Consider the following 15129-nt stretch of genomic DNA (forward strand, 5'->3'; position numbering starts at 1 on the left):
TTGCTGCGTGATTATGCTCAGGGCAGCTCCCCTTTGCCGAGCAATTGGTTCAGGCTCTCTGCAGACTCAGGGAGTGTTGCTCGGGGCAGCACCCCCTTGCCAAGTGACTGGCTCAGGCTCGCTGTGGGCTAGAAACTCATTAAAAGCCGAGCTCATGTGGAAATCCGTGTCTCCAGTCTAGCTCCACGACCGTCCTGGGAGAACAGCATTGACTACGCAGCCATGGCAAAGGAGAGGGCTGGCTTTAATGGGCACAAGCAGTTAATAGTGGGGGGGCACCGTCCCCAGTGCTTCCTCGGGCTCCCGTGTCACGTCGACATTCTGCAACGAGATCCGGGAGGCCCAGGGTCACGCATGCCTTGCTGGCTGGAGCCGTGCCTGGTTCCATGGCTTTGAGAGCAGGAGGGTGTCCTCTCCCTACCCCTGATCATTTAGACTGTTCTCTGGGGCAGGGTCTGTCTCGTTAGGGCTGTGTCATGCCTGGAGCCCTGATCTCAGGCAGGGGTGTCTGATGAACCCCTGCTATCAGGTGGGGTCTCATGTGCACCCCCAGGGATGTTAATGGGGTTAGCACAGTTTACACGTGGAGTTTAGTGGCCATGTAGTGGGATGGGGGCAGGAAGGGGGCAGTGAGGCGATTTAGGAGCTGGCAGGAAGGGGGCACATCCTGGTTACGGGGGGCCAAATTGACTTTACCTGCACCCCAAGCTGTGAGAAAGTTGCCAGACCAAGATCTTCCAAGCGAGGCCATTTGGAGGGCTCCAGGCTGGCCAGAGGCGTGGTCCGGTAGTGCTGGTAAGGGGGGGCAGGCTAGCTTTGTGGGGCAGGTACTGAGATGGAGGTGGCGGTGGAGTGGGGATAGCGGAAATGGTTGGGGGGGGCTTGCAGATCTGCCTCCCTCTCCCAAAGTGGGTGAGGGTTGGAGGGGACAGCAGAAGCTGGGATCCAGGCGCGGAGGGTGTTAATTTCACATGGGCTTTTGTCAGTTTCCGGGTGTCCCTCAGTGAGATCAGGACTGGGAGAATCCACTGGCCTAGCCCCCCAGCTTGGAGGCAGGGGGGAAGCCACTCACCTGGGGGCGCTCCCGGTGCGTGTTCACAGCCTCCACGTTGAGGAAAATGGACTCCACTTGACAACCTGCCAGCACCCCATAAAGGAGAAGGCCCCTAGATTAGAGCAGAGAGATCCATGCCCCTCCTTTCCTCCCTGGGGCAGGGCATATAACTGGGTCTGGTCCCCAAGATTGGCGGGGGCGAGTGGACCTGCCAGTGGGATGTGAATGGACCCAGAGGGACCCAGCCCCTGCCTGAGAGCACTGGGACCAGCCTGTGGTGGATGGAGATGCACTCACCATATGCCACAGGGGTCAGTTTGAGCACGGTGTGCAGCGGGCATTTCAGATAGGGCAGCTCCTCTGTGGGGAGAGAAGAGGGCAGTTACATGGGGGAGTTTTGGGGTGCACAGGATCCAGCCCATGGGACACACTGTTCCCCATATTCACCACTTTTATATGGTGGTTATATTTTGTATAAAGCCTTGTGAGGTATGCTTTGAAAAGTCATAATCCGCTGAACATCGTTGTCCTGTTACTACACACACTAACACTGTATAGGGAGTTATGCGATTTGGCTATATGATAGTTACTGATGTGTTATTCTGGGCACCACTCACAAGCCAGTTTCCCAGGGACCAAGACACAGGGGCTTGCCAGCAAAGCGTTAGAGCCATGACCTGTCTAACTGGACATTCAACAGAAGGGGCGGGCGGCTAGACAAAGGCATGTACGTTTGCAGAGTACATACGTCATGGAACTGCATGAGCCAGCAAGGACTTTTTCAGTGAAAAGGGTTAGGATATAAGAAGAGCGGCTCTCTCTCCTCTCCACCCACAGGATCAAAAACCCATCAGTGAACTAGGAGGACTGGTCCGAACTGGATGCTTTCCACTTAGCACGGGTGAGAGACCGTTTGCTTTCAGATCCTGTTTAGCGTGGTGAAGTTTAGGAGTTAGCTGGTGCTTTTCTCCTTTTGTTTTCGGTGGTACCGAGTTCGGACTGTTGTGCCTGTGTCACTCCCAGCTCCCCTGCTCTGGTTAGTGCCCGTGTTTTAAGGGTTTATCTAACCCGGCAGGGTTGGGGAGCTCCTCGGGGTAACAGAGGCAGGGGCGTGTTCGTAGCCCGTCGATGGACTGACTGACATTTGCACTGTTCAGAGGGGGTCCTGAGCAGCAGGAGCCGCACGTTTCTGGAGTGCAAGGCTGGGACTGAGGGATGCGCGGGGGACGCCCTGTATCTGTTCATGCGTGGCTGGGAGAGCAGGCGTGGCACGTGGCTGGGGGCCGGGGCACGGGCCTGGACTGGCTGCTTGCCCCTAGCAGAGCAGCGAGAGATGTCCGCGGCTGGAGAATTTACGGGAGAGGCACGAAAGGTCAGAGACTTGCCAAAGGGAAGCACATTGTCCGAGTCCCAAAGCTGATTAGAGCGAGCTGTTTCTCTCGCCCCCCCTGGCCGGTGCGGCTCCGTTACTGTCCTTCGTACGCAGGCTTCCCCCTTCACCTTGGGGCAGTGTCCTCGGTTCAGGTCTCGATCTCCCCCACGTTCTTGCTGCTTCCAGTGTAGGCGGGGGAGAAGAAAGGCCAGAGCACGATGCCACTATCCTCTATTTTATCCCCCAGGCCCTGTGCCTGGCGTACGCCAGCCCAGACGTGTCCGGGGGGGCGGAGGGGGAGGGCTCTGCTGAGGCGCAGAGCTGAGCAGTCGCCCCCCCCCCCGGTGTGATGCTTGCACAGCCCTCTGACAGCACCGTAAATCCCTTGTTCACAACCCCGCCTGGGTGTGGGTCACTGGAGAACCTGCCATGGGCGACTCCCAGCCTTGCAGCCAAGCACACGTTAACAATGGGGTTCAGCACATCATAACCTTTCCTACGATACCTTACGTGGCCATCCGTGAACGATAGATGTGGGGGTTACACGGTATAGCACGTCCCGGGGGGGGGACTTGGGGGGGTACCTGCACTCTTGTCCAGGAAATAGGCCAGCAGGCAGCGCATGACGGCCTGATGGCAGATCACCAGCACGTTCTCCTGCCGCTCCAGCTCCATGATGACGGGCTCCAGCCGCTGCACCAGGTCCTCGTATGACTGGGGACAATTGGGGGCGGGGGGCGATCCCAATGAGAGACACACTGCCTCCCTCCATCTCTTCTGCCCCCAGCCCAGGTTAACAACAGTCATGACCCAAATCTGCCCATAGATTCTACAGTGGCAGGAAGTTCCACGGGCAAAGTGTGTGTGTGGAAAAAAATTGTCCCCCAACATCATGGGCCAGGGAGTTCCACAGGCTGCGTGTTGGCAAATTCATTCCCCTTAGGAAAACCCCACGGCAGGAGACCCATCACTAAACTCCTGGGAACACTCGCTGCAAGGCGTTCCACAGGCCGTATGCGCTGCTAAATTCATCCCCCGGAAATACACAGTGGCAGTGAGTTCCCCAGGTTATTTATGTCTCACTATAATTTGCCTCCAAGATCATGTGGCGGGGAGTTTCATGGGTTACTGACAAGTGAATCCCCCCATCACTCCAGTCGGGGTGTAGGGCTCCCCCCTTACCTCCCCTTTGGGATAGCGGTATCGGTACTTGTCTTGATCACGCAGGGCAAACTCCTCCGGGTGATAGGCCTGGATCTCCTCATAGGACATCTCCTCACAGACGCCCTGAAACACCCCACACCATTACCCAGGGGTGGCCGGACACTCAGGCTCTGTCCCCACCTCTGGGAGGAAGGGGGGGATCTAGGGGATGGGGGGCCCGGACACCTGGGTTCTCACCGCATCAATCTCATTCAGCGCCTTCCACTGCTCATAGGACACATGCAGGGCCTCGGCCGTCTGGATCGTCCGCTTCATGTGGCTGGTCCACACCTTGAGCTCCTGGATGTTCTGGCTCTCGATGAAGCTGGCCAGGGCCAAGGCAAACTAGGGGGGCAGAGAGGGGGTGACCCCAGGGAGGCCCTGGCTCCCCTCCCTGTGTTGCTGCTTCTAGTACGGGAGAGCCCCTATCCCTGGTAGCAACTGCCCCATCTTAGTCGCCCATCCCCACTTGCTGTGGGGGTATGTTTTCCAGCCCCCCAAATGTTTGCACTGTGGGGATGCCACTGTCATCCAATCCCCACCCCCCAAGTCCCCATATTCCGATCCCTGCCCCACCTGCTTGCCGCGGGGGGGAGGGAGAGCCCCGAGTCGTCCCCGTGTCGCGCCCCCACCTGCTTGCCGCGGGGGGAGAGCCCTGAGTCGCCCCCAATGCGCCCCTGCAGGTTGTGCTGGCTCTCGCCGTGCCGGGTCAGGTAGATGGCGCGCGGCGTGACGTGGATGTTCATCAGGTAGTACACGGTGCGGCTCTGCACGTGGTCCTGCACCCGGTTCACTAGGTACCGCAGCCCCACGTTGAAGATCTTGATGTACGACAGGGCGCTGGGGGGGGAGAGATGAGCAGGGGCTCAGGATGCCTGGGTCCCAACTCTAGGAGGGGAGTGGGGGCTGGCAGCCAGGACTCCTGGGTTCTCTCCTTGGCTCTGCGAGGAGGTGGGTGCTGGTGGGTTAGAGCAGGGAGTTGGAGCCAGAATGCCTGGGTTCTCTCTCCGGCTCTGGGAGACCAGTGGGGGCTAGGATCCAGGATGCCTGGGTTCTCTCCCCAGCTCTGGGAGGGGAGTTGGGGCTGGTGGCAAACGGGGGGGCTGGGGAGCCAGGACACATAAGAGTCTCCCATCTGTGGGAGGGAAAGTGGGCTGAGTGAGAAGCAGTGGGAGGCTGGGTATCTAGGACCTTGGGTTCTCCCCACTCTGGGATGCAGTAGAGAGGGCTGGTGTCAGAGCGGAGAGAAGAGCCTGGCAGCAGCCTCCTGGGGTTCCTCCTTGCCTGGGAGGGTGGGTGCTGAGTGGGTAGAGTAAGGGAGATTGAGAGGAATGCTAGGTATCATCTCAGGATTCGGGAGGGGAGTGGGGCTGGTGGTGAGAGCAGTGGCGGCTGGGAACCAGCACTCCTGGGTTCTCTCCAAACTCTGGCGGGAAGTGGGGGTCTCACCTGTCCCAGCCTCGTCGTCCAGGGCTGGTAGTCGGATGGCTGTAGACTCCGATGCGGCTTGAGGAAATCTCCACATCCTCCCGGTAACAAGTCTTGTAGTCCGGCTGCTCAGCTTTCATCACTTTGCCTGTGGGGGGGACTGCCAGGGAAGATGGGCCCAGAGCCGAGGGCCCGCCTTCCATGTCCCCCCGGTGTGTGTATGGGGGGGGACAAACCCCCCCCTCCGGACCGCCCGCCTCCCCTCCCCCCCATGTGTGTGTATGTGGAGGGGACACCCTGAGCCAACCCACCCTCCCAGATTGTGTACTGGGGGACACCGGGCACTCTCTCCCCCGCGGGTGTGGCGTTGGTGTGTGTGTAGGGACCCCGAAGGGCCTAGTCCCCCAGGTTGTGTATGGTTGGGGAACAGCCCTGGGGCCACGCCCACCTCCCTGTGTGTGGCGGGCACTAAACCAGGACCAGTCCAAGGGGGTGTTCTCTCCTGTGATGTTCCTTATGAAGCGGTCGTCAGATGGATCGATAAAAAACCCTGGGGGGAGTGTTAACGTGGGTCTAAACGGTGACTGGAAGATCACTAGCGCTGGCAAACAATTCCCCCTTACAAGCACCCCCCCCCCGGCTGCGCCCTCCCTCCCCGGAGCTCCCCATCCAGACCCCCCCCAGCTCGCACGTCTTCTTTCCCCAAGCAGTCTCCAGCCTTGTGAGCTTCCCCCACTGGGCGCCCACCGCAGGCCCCAAAGTACTGCGCCGTCCCCGCAAGCAGTGCCTTGGGCCAGAACCCATCCCCCCGATTCTTACCTTTAGCCATGGTCGCTGGCGACTGGCAGGATCTGTTCCTTCGCCCCGGGGTCGTCGTTGGTGGGCATAAACACTGAAGCATAGAGCAGGCATGAGGCCGGTAGAATGGCCATGGGTCTGGCTGGGGGGACGAAGGGGAGGGACCTCTTACCTGCGCACCTGTCCCTCCTCCCGCTCAGGTAAGTTGGAATCTTCAGAGCGGCCAGAGCACACTGCTGGGGGGGGAGGGCCGGGTGAGACCTACACGTACCCATAAGACCTCCACAGGCTGTGCTGCAAAGTTCCCCCGAGAGTGCCCCAACCAGGTCACCTCAGCACACGAGTTCCCCAGCAGTGCTCCCACCAGGGTCACCCCCAGCGCGAAGCCCGGAGCTTCCCCCGCAGTGCCCCACTAGGGTCCCAGCTCCGAGCACTGGCACAAGATCCACGGCTCAGGGCACCACCCAGGCCGTGAGCTCCCCCAGCAGTGCTCCCAACCAGGGTACCCCAGTCGCCTGAGCTCCCCCTGCAGCAGTGTCCACAACCAGGGTCACCTCCCAGGCGCGAGCTCTCCCCCAGCAGTGCCCCCAACCAGGGGTCATCCCCAGCACAGCAAGCTTCCCCGCTAGGGGTCACCCCCAGCGCCGCAAGCTCCCCCAGCAGTGCCTTCCAACCAGAGGTTCACACCCAGCAACGCAAGCTCCCCACACTAGGGTCACCCCAGCGCGCTGACGCGCTTCCGCAGCAGTGCCCCCAACCAGGGTCACACACAGGCTGCGCGCATTCCCCAGTCAGCTGGCCGCCCAACCAGGATCACCCAGCAGCTGCGAGCTTCCCCACAGGTGGGGTCACCCCAAGCAACCAAAGCTTCCCCAGCAGTGCCACCAGCGTCCCCCTCACTCCGATGTGCATGGCCTCCTGGTTCTCTGCCGGAAGAACTCATAGTTCTGGTGCGTTCGCACGGCCTCGCGGCGGTACTGGCCCCCAACGGTTGAAACACTGGCGAGAGAGTGGAGGGTGGGCTGGGGTCCCAACACACAGCTCCGCAGAGATACCTCCTCACACAGACACCCTCGTCCCTAATTCCCTGCCCTCCCCACAATCGACCCCACTCTGCCCCCTGCCTGCTCACAACTCCCTCCCCAGGAGATCTCTTTTCCAGCCGCTCCACGGACCCTCCCCTTAGAGACTCAGCGCCCTGATCTCACCCCCCATCTCCTGAACCCCAGGGCCGCCTCCCCACCACCTCACCCTTGTGTGGTGATCCAATCCAGTTCAGCGTAGTGGGTCAGCTTCTTGAGATATGGCTTCCCACGGGCTGGCAGCCCCCCCAGGATCACATAGTGTGTGCGGTTGGTAACTGAGGGACAGCAGCTGTTGTGTGGGGGAACGACAGACACCGTTAGCGATAGGGGCTAGAGGCCAGACCCCAAACAACGCTGCAAACCTCAAATCCCCACCACTGAGGTTTGAACCCTAAGGGGACGGCCTGTGGCCCCATTCGTGCCCTCTAGAACATGCGTCCCCTGCCCTGAGGCTGGACGAGAGCCCAGGCCCCCCCAGTGCCACCTGAACTTCCACAACCTGCGCTGGGTGCAAGGCCGGTTGCTGCATTGCGGATCACACACTTTCTGCAGCGGCGTCTGGGTGAGCTCCCCACCTCTGACTCCTGCCCCTGGGAGCTCACCAGGCACCCCTCAGCCCCACAGGCTGCCCTTGCCCTGGGGACAGCTTCGTCCACCTCTGGCAGCCTGCGGGGGGATGGAGGAATCCGAGATACTGACCCCCGTGCTGTGGTACCGCTGCCGATAACACTGAAACCCTGCCTCCAAGCCCGGCTATCTGTATAGTTGCCCTGGGCCAGATATTGGGGAGCCCAGCACCCCAGAGGGGGAAGCCCTGCCCCAATCCCAGACCCTGTGCCTGTCCAGACAGTGGGTCCCCCTCATTCCAATCCCCTCGCTTCCCGTGCTGATCATGTGTGCCTGGCGCCCTTGCCAGCGTGCCCAGGGGCAGGCGAAAAGCCTGATGCCCCTCACTGAGGGAGGCAAGATCAAGGGAGGCCCATTCCCTCGCGCAAGCGCAGAATGGGGGCGGGGCAAGGCGCTTTTCCAACTCCCCCCTCTGATTCTGCATCTGGGGCTCTGGCAGGCCAGCTCCAGACCAACCCAAGTGTGGAATCCTCCAGCACTGTCACAGAGCAAGAGGACCGGACTGGGGGAGGTCGGGGAGGACCCCCAGGGGGAAATTGGGGGCGGGGGGGGGGGCTCGTGGAATTCTCCCCATATAGAGGACAAGCACTTCACATAAGCAGGCCAATGCACGGATGTGGCTGGGTTAAAAAGGACCAGGCTTTGCCTGCCTAACCAGCAGATCCGCTCGCCTCCCGACGCAGGGAGAGAACCAGTGAGACCTGGTCCCAGCCCCTTGTAACAGCAATCCCACTTACCGCCAGACTGGGGAGAGAACCGGAGTCCTGGCTCCAGGCCCACCCTGCACTAACCATTACCCAACCTCCTGGCTCCAGTGGAGAACCCAACTCAGCTAGTGTTACCTTTCAGCTCCTCGCTTCCTTACCTGGTACTTAGTTGGCTTTTGCCTCCATGGCTCAGGGGGTGGAGGGGTGTGGAGTCAGGCTCTGGGGCTGGGGGTCAGTGGGGGTGTCAGTAAGGACAGCTTGGTCAGCTCACATTATCAGTGGAAGTAAACAACCACAAGGCTCGTTCCACTCCAGACCATGTGCCCTCCCCCAGCAGTGCCCCCAACCAGGGTCACCCCCAGCACCGCAAGCTTCCCCACAGCTAGGGTCACCCCCAGCGCCGCAAGCTCCCCCCAGCAGTGCCCCCAACCAGGGTCACCCCCAGCACCGCAAGCTTCCCCACAGCTAGGGTCACCCCCAGCGCCGCGCGCTTCCCCCAGCAGTGCCCCCAACCAGGGTCACCCCCAGCGCTGCGCGCTTCCCCCAGCAGTGCCCCCAACCAGGATCACCCCCAGCGCTGCGAGCTTCCCCACAGGTGGGGTCACCCCCAGCACCACAAGCTTCCCCCAGCAGTGCCCCCAGCTGTCCCCCTCACCTCCGAATGTGCATGGCCTCCTGGTTATCTGGCCGGAAGAACTCATAGTTCTGGTAGGTCTGCACGGCCTCGCGGCGGTACTGCCCCACGTTGAACACTGCAGAGAGAGTGGAGGGTGGGCTGGGGTCCCACAGCTCCCCAGGATACCCTCCTCAACAGACACCACCCTGTCCCCTAATTCCCTGCCTCCACAATCGGACACCTGCCCCCCTGCCTGCTCCACAACTCCCTCCCCCAGAGATCTCTGTTCCAGCCAGCTCCACGGACCCCCCCTTAGAGACTCCAGCTGCCCTGATCCTCACCCCCCATCTCCTCTGAACCCCAGGCCGCCTCCCACCTCACCCTTGGTGGGGATCCCAATCCAGTTCAGGTAGTGGGTCAGCTTCTTGGAGATATAGGTCTTCCCACGGGCTGGCAGCCCCACCAGGATCACCATAGTGGGTGAGTTGGTAAACTGAGGGACAGCAGCTGTTGTGTGGGGGAGAACAGACACCGTTAGCGATAGGGGCTAGAGGCCAGACCCCCAAACCAAGCTGCACCCTCAAATCCCCCCACCCTGAGGTTTGAACCCCCTAGAGGGGACAGGCCCTGTGCCCCATTCCGTGCCCCTCTAAGAACAGCCAGTCCCTGCCCTGAGGCTGGACGAGAGCCAGCGCCCCCCACAGGCCACCCTGACTCACACCCCCTGCGCTGGTGCAGCCGGTTGCTGGCATGCGGGATCCACACTTTCTGCAGCGGCGTCTGGGTGAGCTCCCCCACCTCTGACATCCTGGCCCCCTGGGAGCTCACCAGGCACCTCAGCCCCACAGGCTGCCCCTTGCCCTGGGACCAGCTAGTCCCACCCTCTGGGCAGCCTGCCGGGGGGATGACGGGACACCGAGATCACTGACCCCCGTGCTGTGTACGCTGCAGATAACACTGATCCCTGCCCCCCAAGCCAGCTAGTCCCTGCCCTGGGGCCAGATGGGAGCCAGCACCCCCCAGAGGGGACAGGCCCCTGCCCCATTCCCAGACCCCCTGTGCCTGTCCAGACAGTGGGTCCCCTATTCCCAATCCCCCTGCCCGCTTCCCGTGCTGATCATCTGTGTGCCCTGGAGCCCTGCCAGCGTGCCAGGCGCAGGACCAAATGCTGATGCCCCCTCACTGAGGGAGGCCAGAGATCAGGGAGGCCATTCCCTCGCCAAGCGCAGAATGGGGCAGGGGCAAGGGGCGCTTTCCCCAGGCTCTCTGAATCTCCTGCCAATCTGGGGCTCTGGCAGGCCAGCTCCAGACCCAACCCAAGTGTGAATCCTCCAGCACTGTCACAGCAAGAGCGGACCGGACTGGGGGAGGTCGGGGAAGGACCCCCCAGGGGGAAATTGGGGGCGGGGGGGGGCTCTTGGAATTCTCCCCATATAGAGGACAAGCAGCTTCACACCTAAGCAGGCCCAATGCCACGGATGTGGCTGGGTGCATTAAAAAGGACCAGGCTTTGCCTGCTCTAACCAGCAGATCCTGCTCCCCTCCCCGAACCAGGGAGAGAACCCAGGAGACCTGGCTCCCAGCCCCCTTGCTAACCAGCCAATCCCACTTACTGCCCAGACTGGGGGAGAGAACACAGGAGTCCTGGCTCCCAGGCCCACCCCTGCACTAACCATTACCCCAACCCTCCTGGCTCCCAGTGGAGACCCAACTCAGACTAAGTGTTACCTTGTCAAGCTCCTCGCTTCCTTACCTGGTATCTTAGTTGGCTTTTGCTCCATGGCTCAGGGGGGTGGAGGGGGCTGGGAGTCAGGCTCCTGGGGCATGGGGGTCAGTGGGGGGTGTCAGTAGGACAGCTTGGTCAGCCCCACATTAACTCAGTGGAAGTAAAACAAACCAAGGCTCTGTTCCATCCAGACCCATGTGCCCCTCTGGAAAGGTCACAGCTAATATTATACCTGGCATGCGAGAAGGGGGGGGCGGGGAGCCAGGACTCCTGGGTTCCCTTCCCCACTCTGGGAATCAGAATTAGGAAAGTCATAGGATTACCTCCCCCCACCCCCATCAGACACAAAGTCCGCTGCCAGCCCAGCATCCCCTGAAGCCCCACCCCCAGCACACATAATTGTATTGGCACCTCCCCTTTTCCACACCTCTCACAGGTGTGCTGGGGAGGAGAGATACTAATGGCTGGGGGGGGTGTGTGTGGAGCTCCTGGCTGCTCCAGACCTACCAGGGGGCACTGCGGGGAGCAGGGCCAGCACAGGCATAGACTGCAGGAGACAATCCCCCTGCTCTAACCACTAGCCCCCACTCCCCTCCCAGAGCTGGGGGGAGAACCCAGGAGTCCTGGTTCCCAGCTCCCCTTCTCTCACCACCAGACCCCACTCCCCTCCCAGAGCCGAGCAGAGAACCCAAGAGTCCTGGCTCCCAGCCCCCCTGCTCTAACCACTAGCCCACACTCCCCTCCCTGAGCCGGGGAGAGAACACAGGAGTCCTGGCTCCCAGCCCCCCCACTATAAGCACCAGCCCCCACTCCCCTCCCAGAGCAGGGGGGCACCAGTCCTGCTCCCCAAGCTCCATGGGGGGGGCTGTGACTATTTCCTTTTACATGCGGGGAATGTTTGCTATTTGCCAATATCCTAAGATGGCTGCCAGACTTGACGTTACATTAAGGCAACGCAGCTCCGCTGCAGCTCCAACATGGGGCTTTCAGGCTTCACCCATCGTCCTGGTCGTCACGTGACACTTCAGGCGTCCCTTACCTCTTGTGGACCCGGCAAACCACATCGGCTGTGTTTGCCTCCCACCCCCGCCTCCTATGCGGGGCAAGCAGAGGCTGGGCTCTGGGGGCAGGGCTGGGCTGGGGGCTGGCTCGTGGGTAGGTGGGCTGGCTGGCTCGTGGGGCGTGGTCTTGGTGTAGCTCGTGGGCAGGGGAGGGCTGGCTCGTCGGGCGGGCTTGCGGGCTGTCGGGTGAGTCGTGGGGCAGGTGGGCTGCTGGGCTGGGCTGTGGGCAGTAGGGGCTGGCTCATTGGGGCCGGGAGGTGGGCGTCAGCCTCGTGCGGAGATGAGCTGCCCTGGAGTGCGACTGTGAGTCAGCATGGCTGGAGATATCTGGGGCTCGGGATGCTGCTGGGGAAGGCAGGGATGGCCCCAGATAGAAACATAATGGTGGATGGGGATCGGGGAGGGTGAGCACAGTGGGCAGGGGCATTGGGGAGCGGGATTTGGGGCCATGTTTTTCTGTGAACAGTTGCTGGGCAACACTGACTATTTGGGGGCAGCGCGCTCCGGTGGATCATTGAGTCTTGGGAGCTGGAGTGCGGAGCACACAGCTGCATGGGGCTGCGAGCGCACCTCGAGCTCCTCCACCCCACTTCTCAGGCTTCCTGGTTGCTGGATCAGGCCCCCCCTTCAGGCATGGCGCAGCCAAACGCCGCGGAACATCCTGCGCTTCAACCAGGACCAGAGTACAGCACCCCCTGAACCCTGCCTCCCCACCCCGAGGAGAAACCCAAGGAATCCGACCCTGCCCCTCCCCTCTCTAACACCAAACCCCCACTCCCCTCCAGAAGCCAGGGGGAGAACCCAGGCACCCGAAGCCCCTTCCCCCAACGGTTGGCTGGTTTTTTTAACCCGCCTCTGCCCTGCCTTCCAGGCTGCTCTGGCTGCGCGATGGAGTCCGGGCCGAATCTACAATGAGCCGCTCAGGAAAGGGCACCTGTAAGGATGAGGTGCCTGGTGGAGGCAGAATGGTGCGCTGACTGGGGGGGAGATGCATGGACTCCACCCCTGATTTCCCCCCCCACACGATCACGAGCAGAGTGGCACGTGGCCCTGGTTAAATGCTGCATCATTCCAACCTCTTGCCATTGTAGGGGATAGAACCCAAATTCTCGAGATCTCAGTATTACCGGGGAGGGAGCTGGTCCCGACTCCTGGGGTCTCTCCTGCTCTGTAGGAGTGGGTGCTATGGTCAGAGCAGGGGCTCGAGCCAGATCATGGTTCTCTCCAGCTCGGGAAGAGGAGCTGTGTAGCGCTGGCGGGCTGGAGCTAAGACGGCTGTGTTCTCCCCACTCGGGGCAGGCTGGGAGCCTTGACTCCTGGCTTCTCTGGCTGCAGGCAGTGGGCTGGTGCCAGAGTTGATTGGGCTGGAAGCCCGCACTCCTGGTCTCTCCCCAGTCGGGCGCGGGGGGCGCTGGGAGCCAGGACTTCTGGGTTCTCCGAGCTCTGGGGGGGGTTTAGGGGTAGCACTCTCTGCTCTTACCCATGTCCCCTCCAGTGCTGATTTGGGACGACGCCCGTGAGGGGAAGGGAGGCAAAGACAAGCTGGTTCTGGAATTTACCTTCACCAAACCTGCCCTGGCCGTGCGCATGGGACATGACAAGTGAGTGTGAACCCAGGCGTCTGGGCTTCCCCCCCAACTCTGACCACCAGCCCCCACCCCCCGAGCCGGGGAGAACCCAGGTGTCTGAGCTCCCCCCCGGCTCTGACCACTAGACTCCGCTCCCTCTCCCAGAGCCAGGGAGAACCCAGGAGTCCTGGCTCCCAGCCCCCCTGCTCTAACCACCAGCCCCCACTGCCCTCCCTGAGGTGGGAGAGAACCCAGGAGTCCGGGTTCTTGTGTTTCAGGATCATCATTGTGCTGAGGAACCGGATTTACGTTTATTCCTTCCCGGAGAACCCCACCAAGCTCTTCGAGTTCGACACGCGGGACAACCCCAAAGGTAGAGACCCCCCCAGTGTGACACCCCCTCCCCCTGGCACCCCCTGCCGATCCCGGCGCCCCCCAGGACCCCCCTGCTCAGCCTGGCGCCCCCCAGCCTCCTGCTCTCCCCCCAGGGCTCTGCGATCTCTGTCCCAGTCTGGAGAAGCAGCTGCTGGTGTTCCCCGGGCACAAGTGTGGCAGCCTACAGCTGGTGGTGAGTGGGGGGCTCTGGGGAGGGAGGGGGATCCATGTCCCTTTCCACGGGGGGTCCCTGGTCCGAGGGGGGCACTCTGAGGCTGTGGAAGTGGAGGGGGGCTGCGCTTTCTGGGGCAGCCCAGTCTCAGCCCCACCCGCACCCCCAGGACCTGTCGAGCACCCAGCCGGGCACCTCGTCGGCGCCGTTCACCATCAACGCCCACCAGGGCGAGATCGCCTGCGTCTCCCTCAACCAGCCGGGCACTGTGGTGGCGTCGGCCTCGCGCCAGGGCACCCTCATCCGCCTCTTCGACACCCAGAGCAAGGAGAAGCTGGTGGAGCTGCGCCGGGGCACGGACCCCGCCACCCTGTACTGGTGAGACCCTCGCCCCTGCCCCCTCCCTGGGCATCGACCCCACCACCCTGTTCTGGTGAGACCCCTCGGCCCTACCCCCTCCCCTGGGCATGGACCCCACCACTCTGTACTGGTGAGACCCCCTGGCACTGCCTCCTCCCCTGGGCACAGACCCCCCTGGCACTGCCTCCTCCCCTGGGTACGGATCCTGCCACCCTGTACTGGTGAGACCCTCGCCCCTGCCCCCTCCCCTGGGCATGGACTCCACCACCCTGTACTGGTGAGACCCCCTCAGCCCTGTCCCTTCCCCTGGGCATAGACCCCGCCACCCTGTACTGGTGAGACCCCCCGGCACTGCCCCCTCCCCTGGGCATGGACTCCACCACCCTGTACTGGTGAGACCCCACGGCTCTGCCCCCTCCCCTGGGCATGGACCCCACCACTCTGTACTGGTGAGACCCCCTGGCACTGCCCCCACCACCCTGTACTGGTGAGACCCCCTCAGCCCTGTCCCTTCCCCTGGGCACGGACCCTGCTGCCCTGTACTGGTGAGAGCCTGAACACGGACCCCTCACCACTGCCCCCTCCCCTGGGCACCAACACCCCCCAGTGGGGGGGTCATTGCTGGGGAGAACTTGCAGCACCCAGGGGGCACTGCTGGGGGAGATCGCGGCGCTTGGTAAGCCCCCCGCCCCATCTCCACAGCATCAATTTTAGCCACGACTCGTCGTTCCTCTGCGCGTCAAGCGACAAGGGGACGGTTCACATCTTCGCCCTGAAGGACACGCGCCTGAACCGCCGCTCCGCGTAGGTACCCCCCCTGGGACCCCACCCCTCAACCGCTGCTCCGCATAGATACCCCCCCTGAGACCCTCCCCACCCCTCAACCGCCGCTCCGCGTAGGTACCCCCCCTGAGCCCCCACCACTACACCTCAACTGTCACTGTGATATACACTCTGTGTGGCGCGTACTCTGTGTG

General features: G+C 62.2%; 3 protein-coding genes across 4 annotated transcripts; 1 reads left to right on the plus strand and 2 right to left on the minus strand.

Annotated features, from left to right (window-relative positions):
* Nucleotides 1-227: 227 nt before the first annotated feature.
* Nucleotides 228-4466, minus strand: LOC116823949 (6-phosphofructo-2-kinase/fructose-2,6-bisphosphatase 1). Its single transcript, XM_032778891.2, has 7 exons — nt 4262-4466; nt 3828-3974; nt 3609-3713; nt 3011-3140; nt 1352-1414; nt 1073-1137; nt 228-321 (listed from the first exon to the last, which is right to left on the minus strand). Exons 1-7 carry the CDS (start codon nt 4373-4375, stop codon nt 262-264), a joined length of 684 nt encoding a protein of 227 aa, XP_032634782.2. The 5' UTR covers nt 4376-4466; the 3' UTR covers nt 228-261.
* A 2285-nt stretch (nt 4467-6751) lies between these two features.
* On the minus strand, nt 6752-10674 carry PFKFB1 (6-phosphofructo-2-kinase/fructose-2,6-biphosphatase 1). The gene is made up of 5 exons (XM_075071298.1): nt 10644-10674; nt 9272-9397; nt 8930-9026; nt 7107-7229; nt 6752-6854 (listed from the first exon to the last, which is right to left on the minus strand). The coding sequence occupies exons 1-5, from the start codon at nt 10669-10671 to the stop codon at nt 6752-6754; spliced, it is 477 nt and encodes a 158-aa protein (XP_074927399.1). The 5' UTR covers nt 10672-10674.
* A 2456-nt stretch (nt 10675-13130) lies between these two features.
* Nucleotides 13131-14973, plus strand: WDR45 (WD repeat domain 45). 2 transcript variants are annotated; one of them, XM_032778875.2, is made up of 5 exons: nt 13131-13278; nt 13524-13618; nt 13734-13813; nt 13962-14170; nt 14855-14973. In XM_032778875.2, the coding sequence occupies exons 1-5, from the start codon at nt 13160-13162 to the stop codon at nt 14958-14960; spliced, it is 609 nt and encodes a 202-aa protein (XP_032634766.2). In that variant the 5' UTR covers nt 13131-13159; the 3' UTR covers nt 14961-14973. The 2 variants fall into 2 exon arrangements, with proteins under 2 accessions (XP_032634766.2, XP_074926888.1); XM_075070787.1 differs by having other exon boundaries at nt 14022-14170.
* Nucleotides 14974-15129: the final 156 nt, after the last annotated feature.

Source organism: Chelonoidis abingdonii, chromosome 11, assembly GCF_003597395.2.
Source record: "Chelonoidis abingdonii isolate Lonesome George chromosome 11, CheloAbing_2.0, whole genome shotgun sequence".
Classification (NCBI taxonomy): domain Eukaryota; kingdom Metazoa; phylum Chordata; order Testudines; family Testudinidae; genus Chelonoidis; species Chelonoidis abingdonii.

Excerpts from the sequence above, each read along its gene's own strand:
- PFKFB1 (XM_075071298.1), bottom strand. The coding sequence starts at position 10,671 with ATGGAGCAAAAGCCAACTAAGATACCAG. Across the intron at positions 9,027-9,271 it reads GATTGGGATCCCCACCAAGG|TGTTCAACGTGGGGCAGTAC; the intron begins GTGAGGTGGGAG and ends CTCTCTCTGCAG. Across the intron at positions 6,855-7,106 it reads GATTGGATCACCACACAAGG|TGTTTCAACCGTTGGGGGCC; the intron begins GTGAGGTGGTGG and ends CTCTCTCGCCAG.
- LOC116823949 (XM_032778891.2), bottom strand. The coding sequence starts at position 4,375 with ATGAACATCCACGTCACGCCGCGCGCCATCTACCTGACCCGGCACGGC. Across the intron at positions 3,975-4,261 it reads TCTCCCCCCGCGGCAAGCAG|TTTGCCTTGGCCCTGGCCAG; the intron begins GTGGGGGCGCGA and ends CTGCCCCCCTAG. Across the intron at positions 3,714-3,827 it reads CGCTGAATGAGATTGATGCG|GGCGTCTGTGAGGAGATGTC; the intron begins GTGAGAACCCAG and ends GGGGTGTTTCAG.
- WDR45 (XM_032778875.2), top strand. The coding sequence starts at position 13,160 with ATGTCCCCTCCAGTGCTGATTTGGGACGACGCCCGTGAGGGGAAGGGA. Across the intron at positions 13,279-13,523 it reads GTGCGCATGGGACATGACAA|GATCATCATTGTGCTGAGGA; the intron begins GTGAGTGTGAAC and ends CTTGTGTTTCAG. Across the intron at positions 13,814-13,961 it reads GTGGCAGCCTACAGCTGGTG|GACCTGTCGAGCACCCAGCC; the intron begins GTGAGTGGGGGG and ends CCGCACCCCCAG.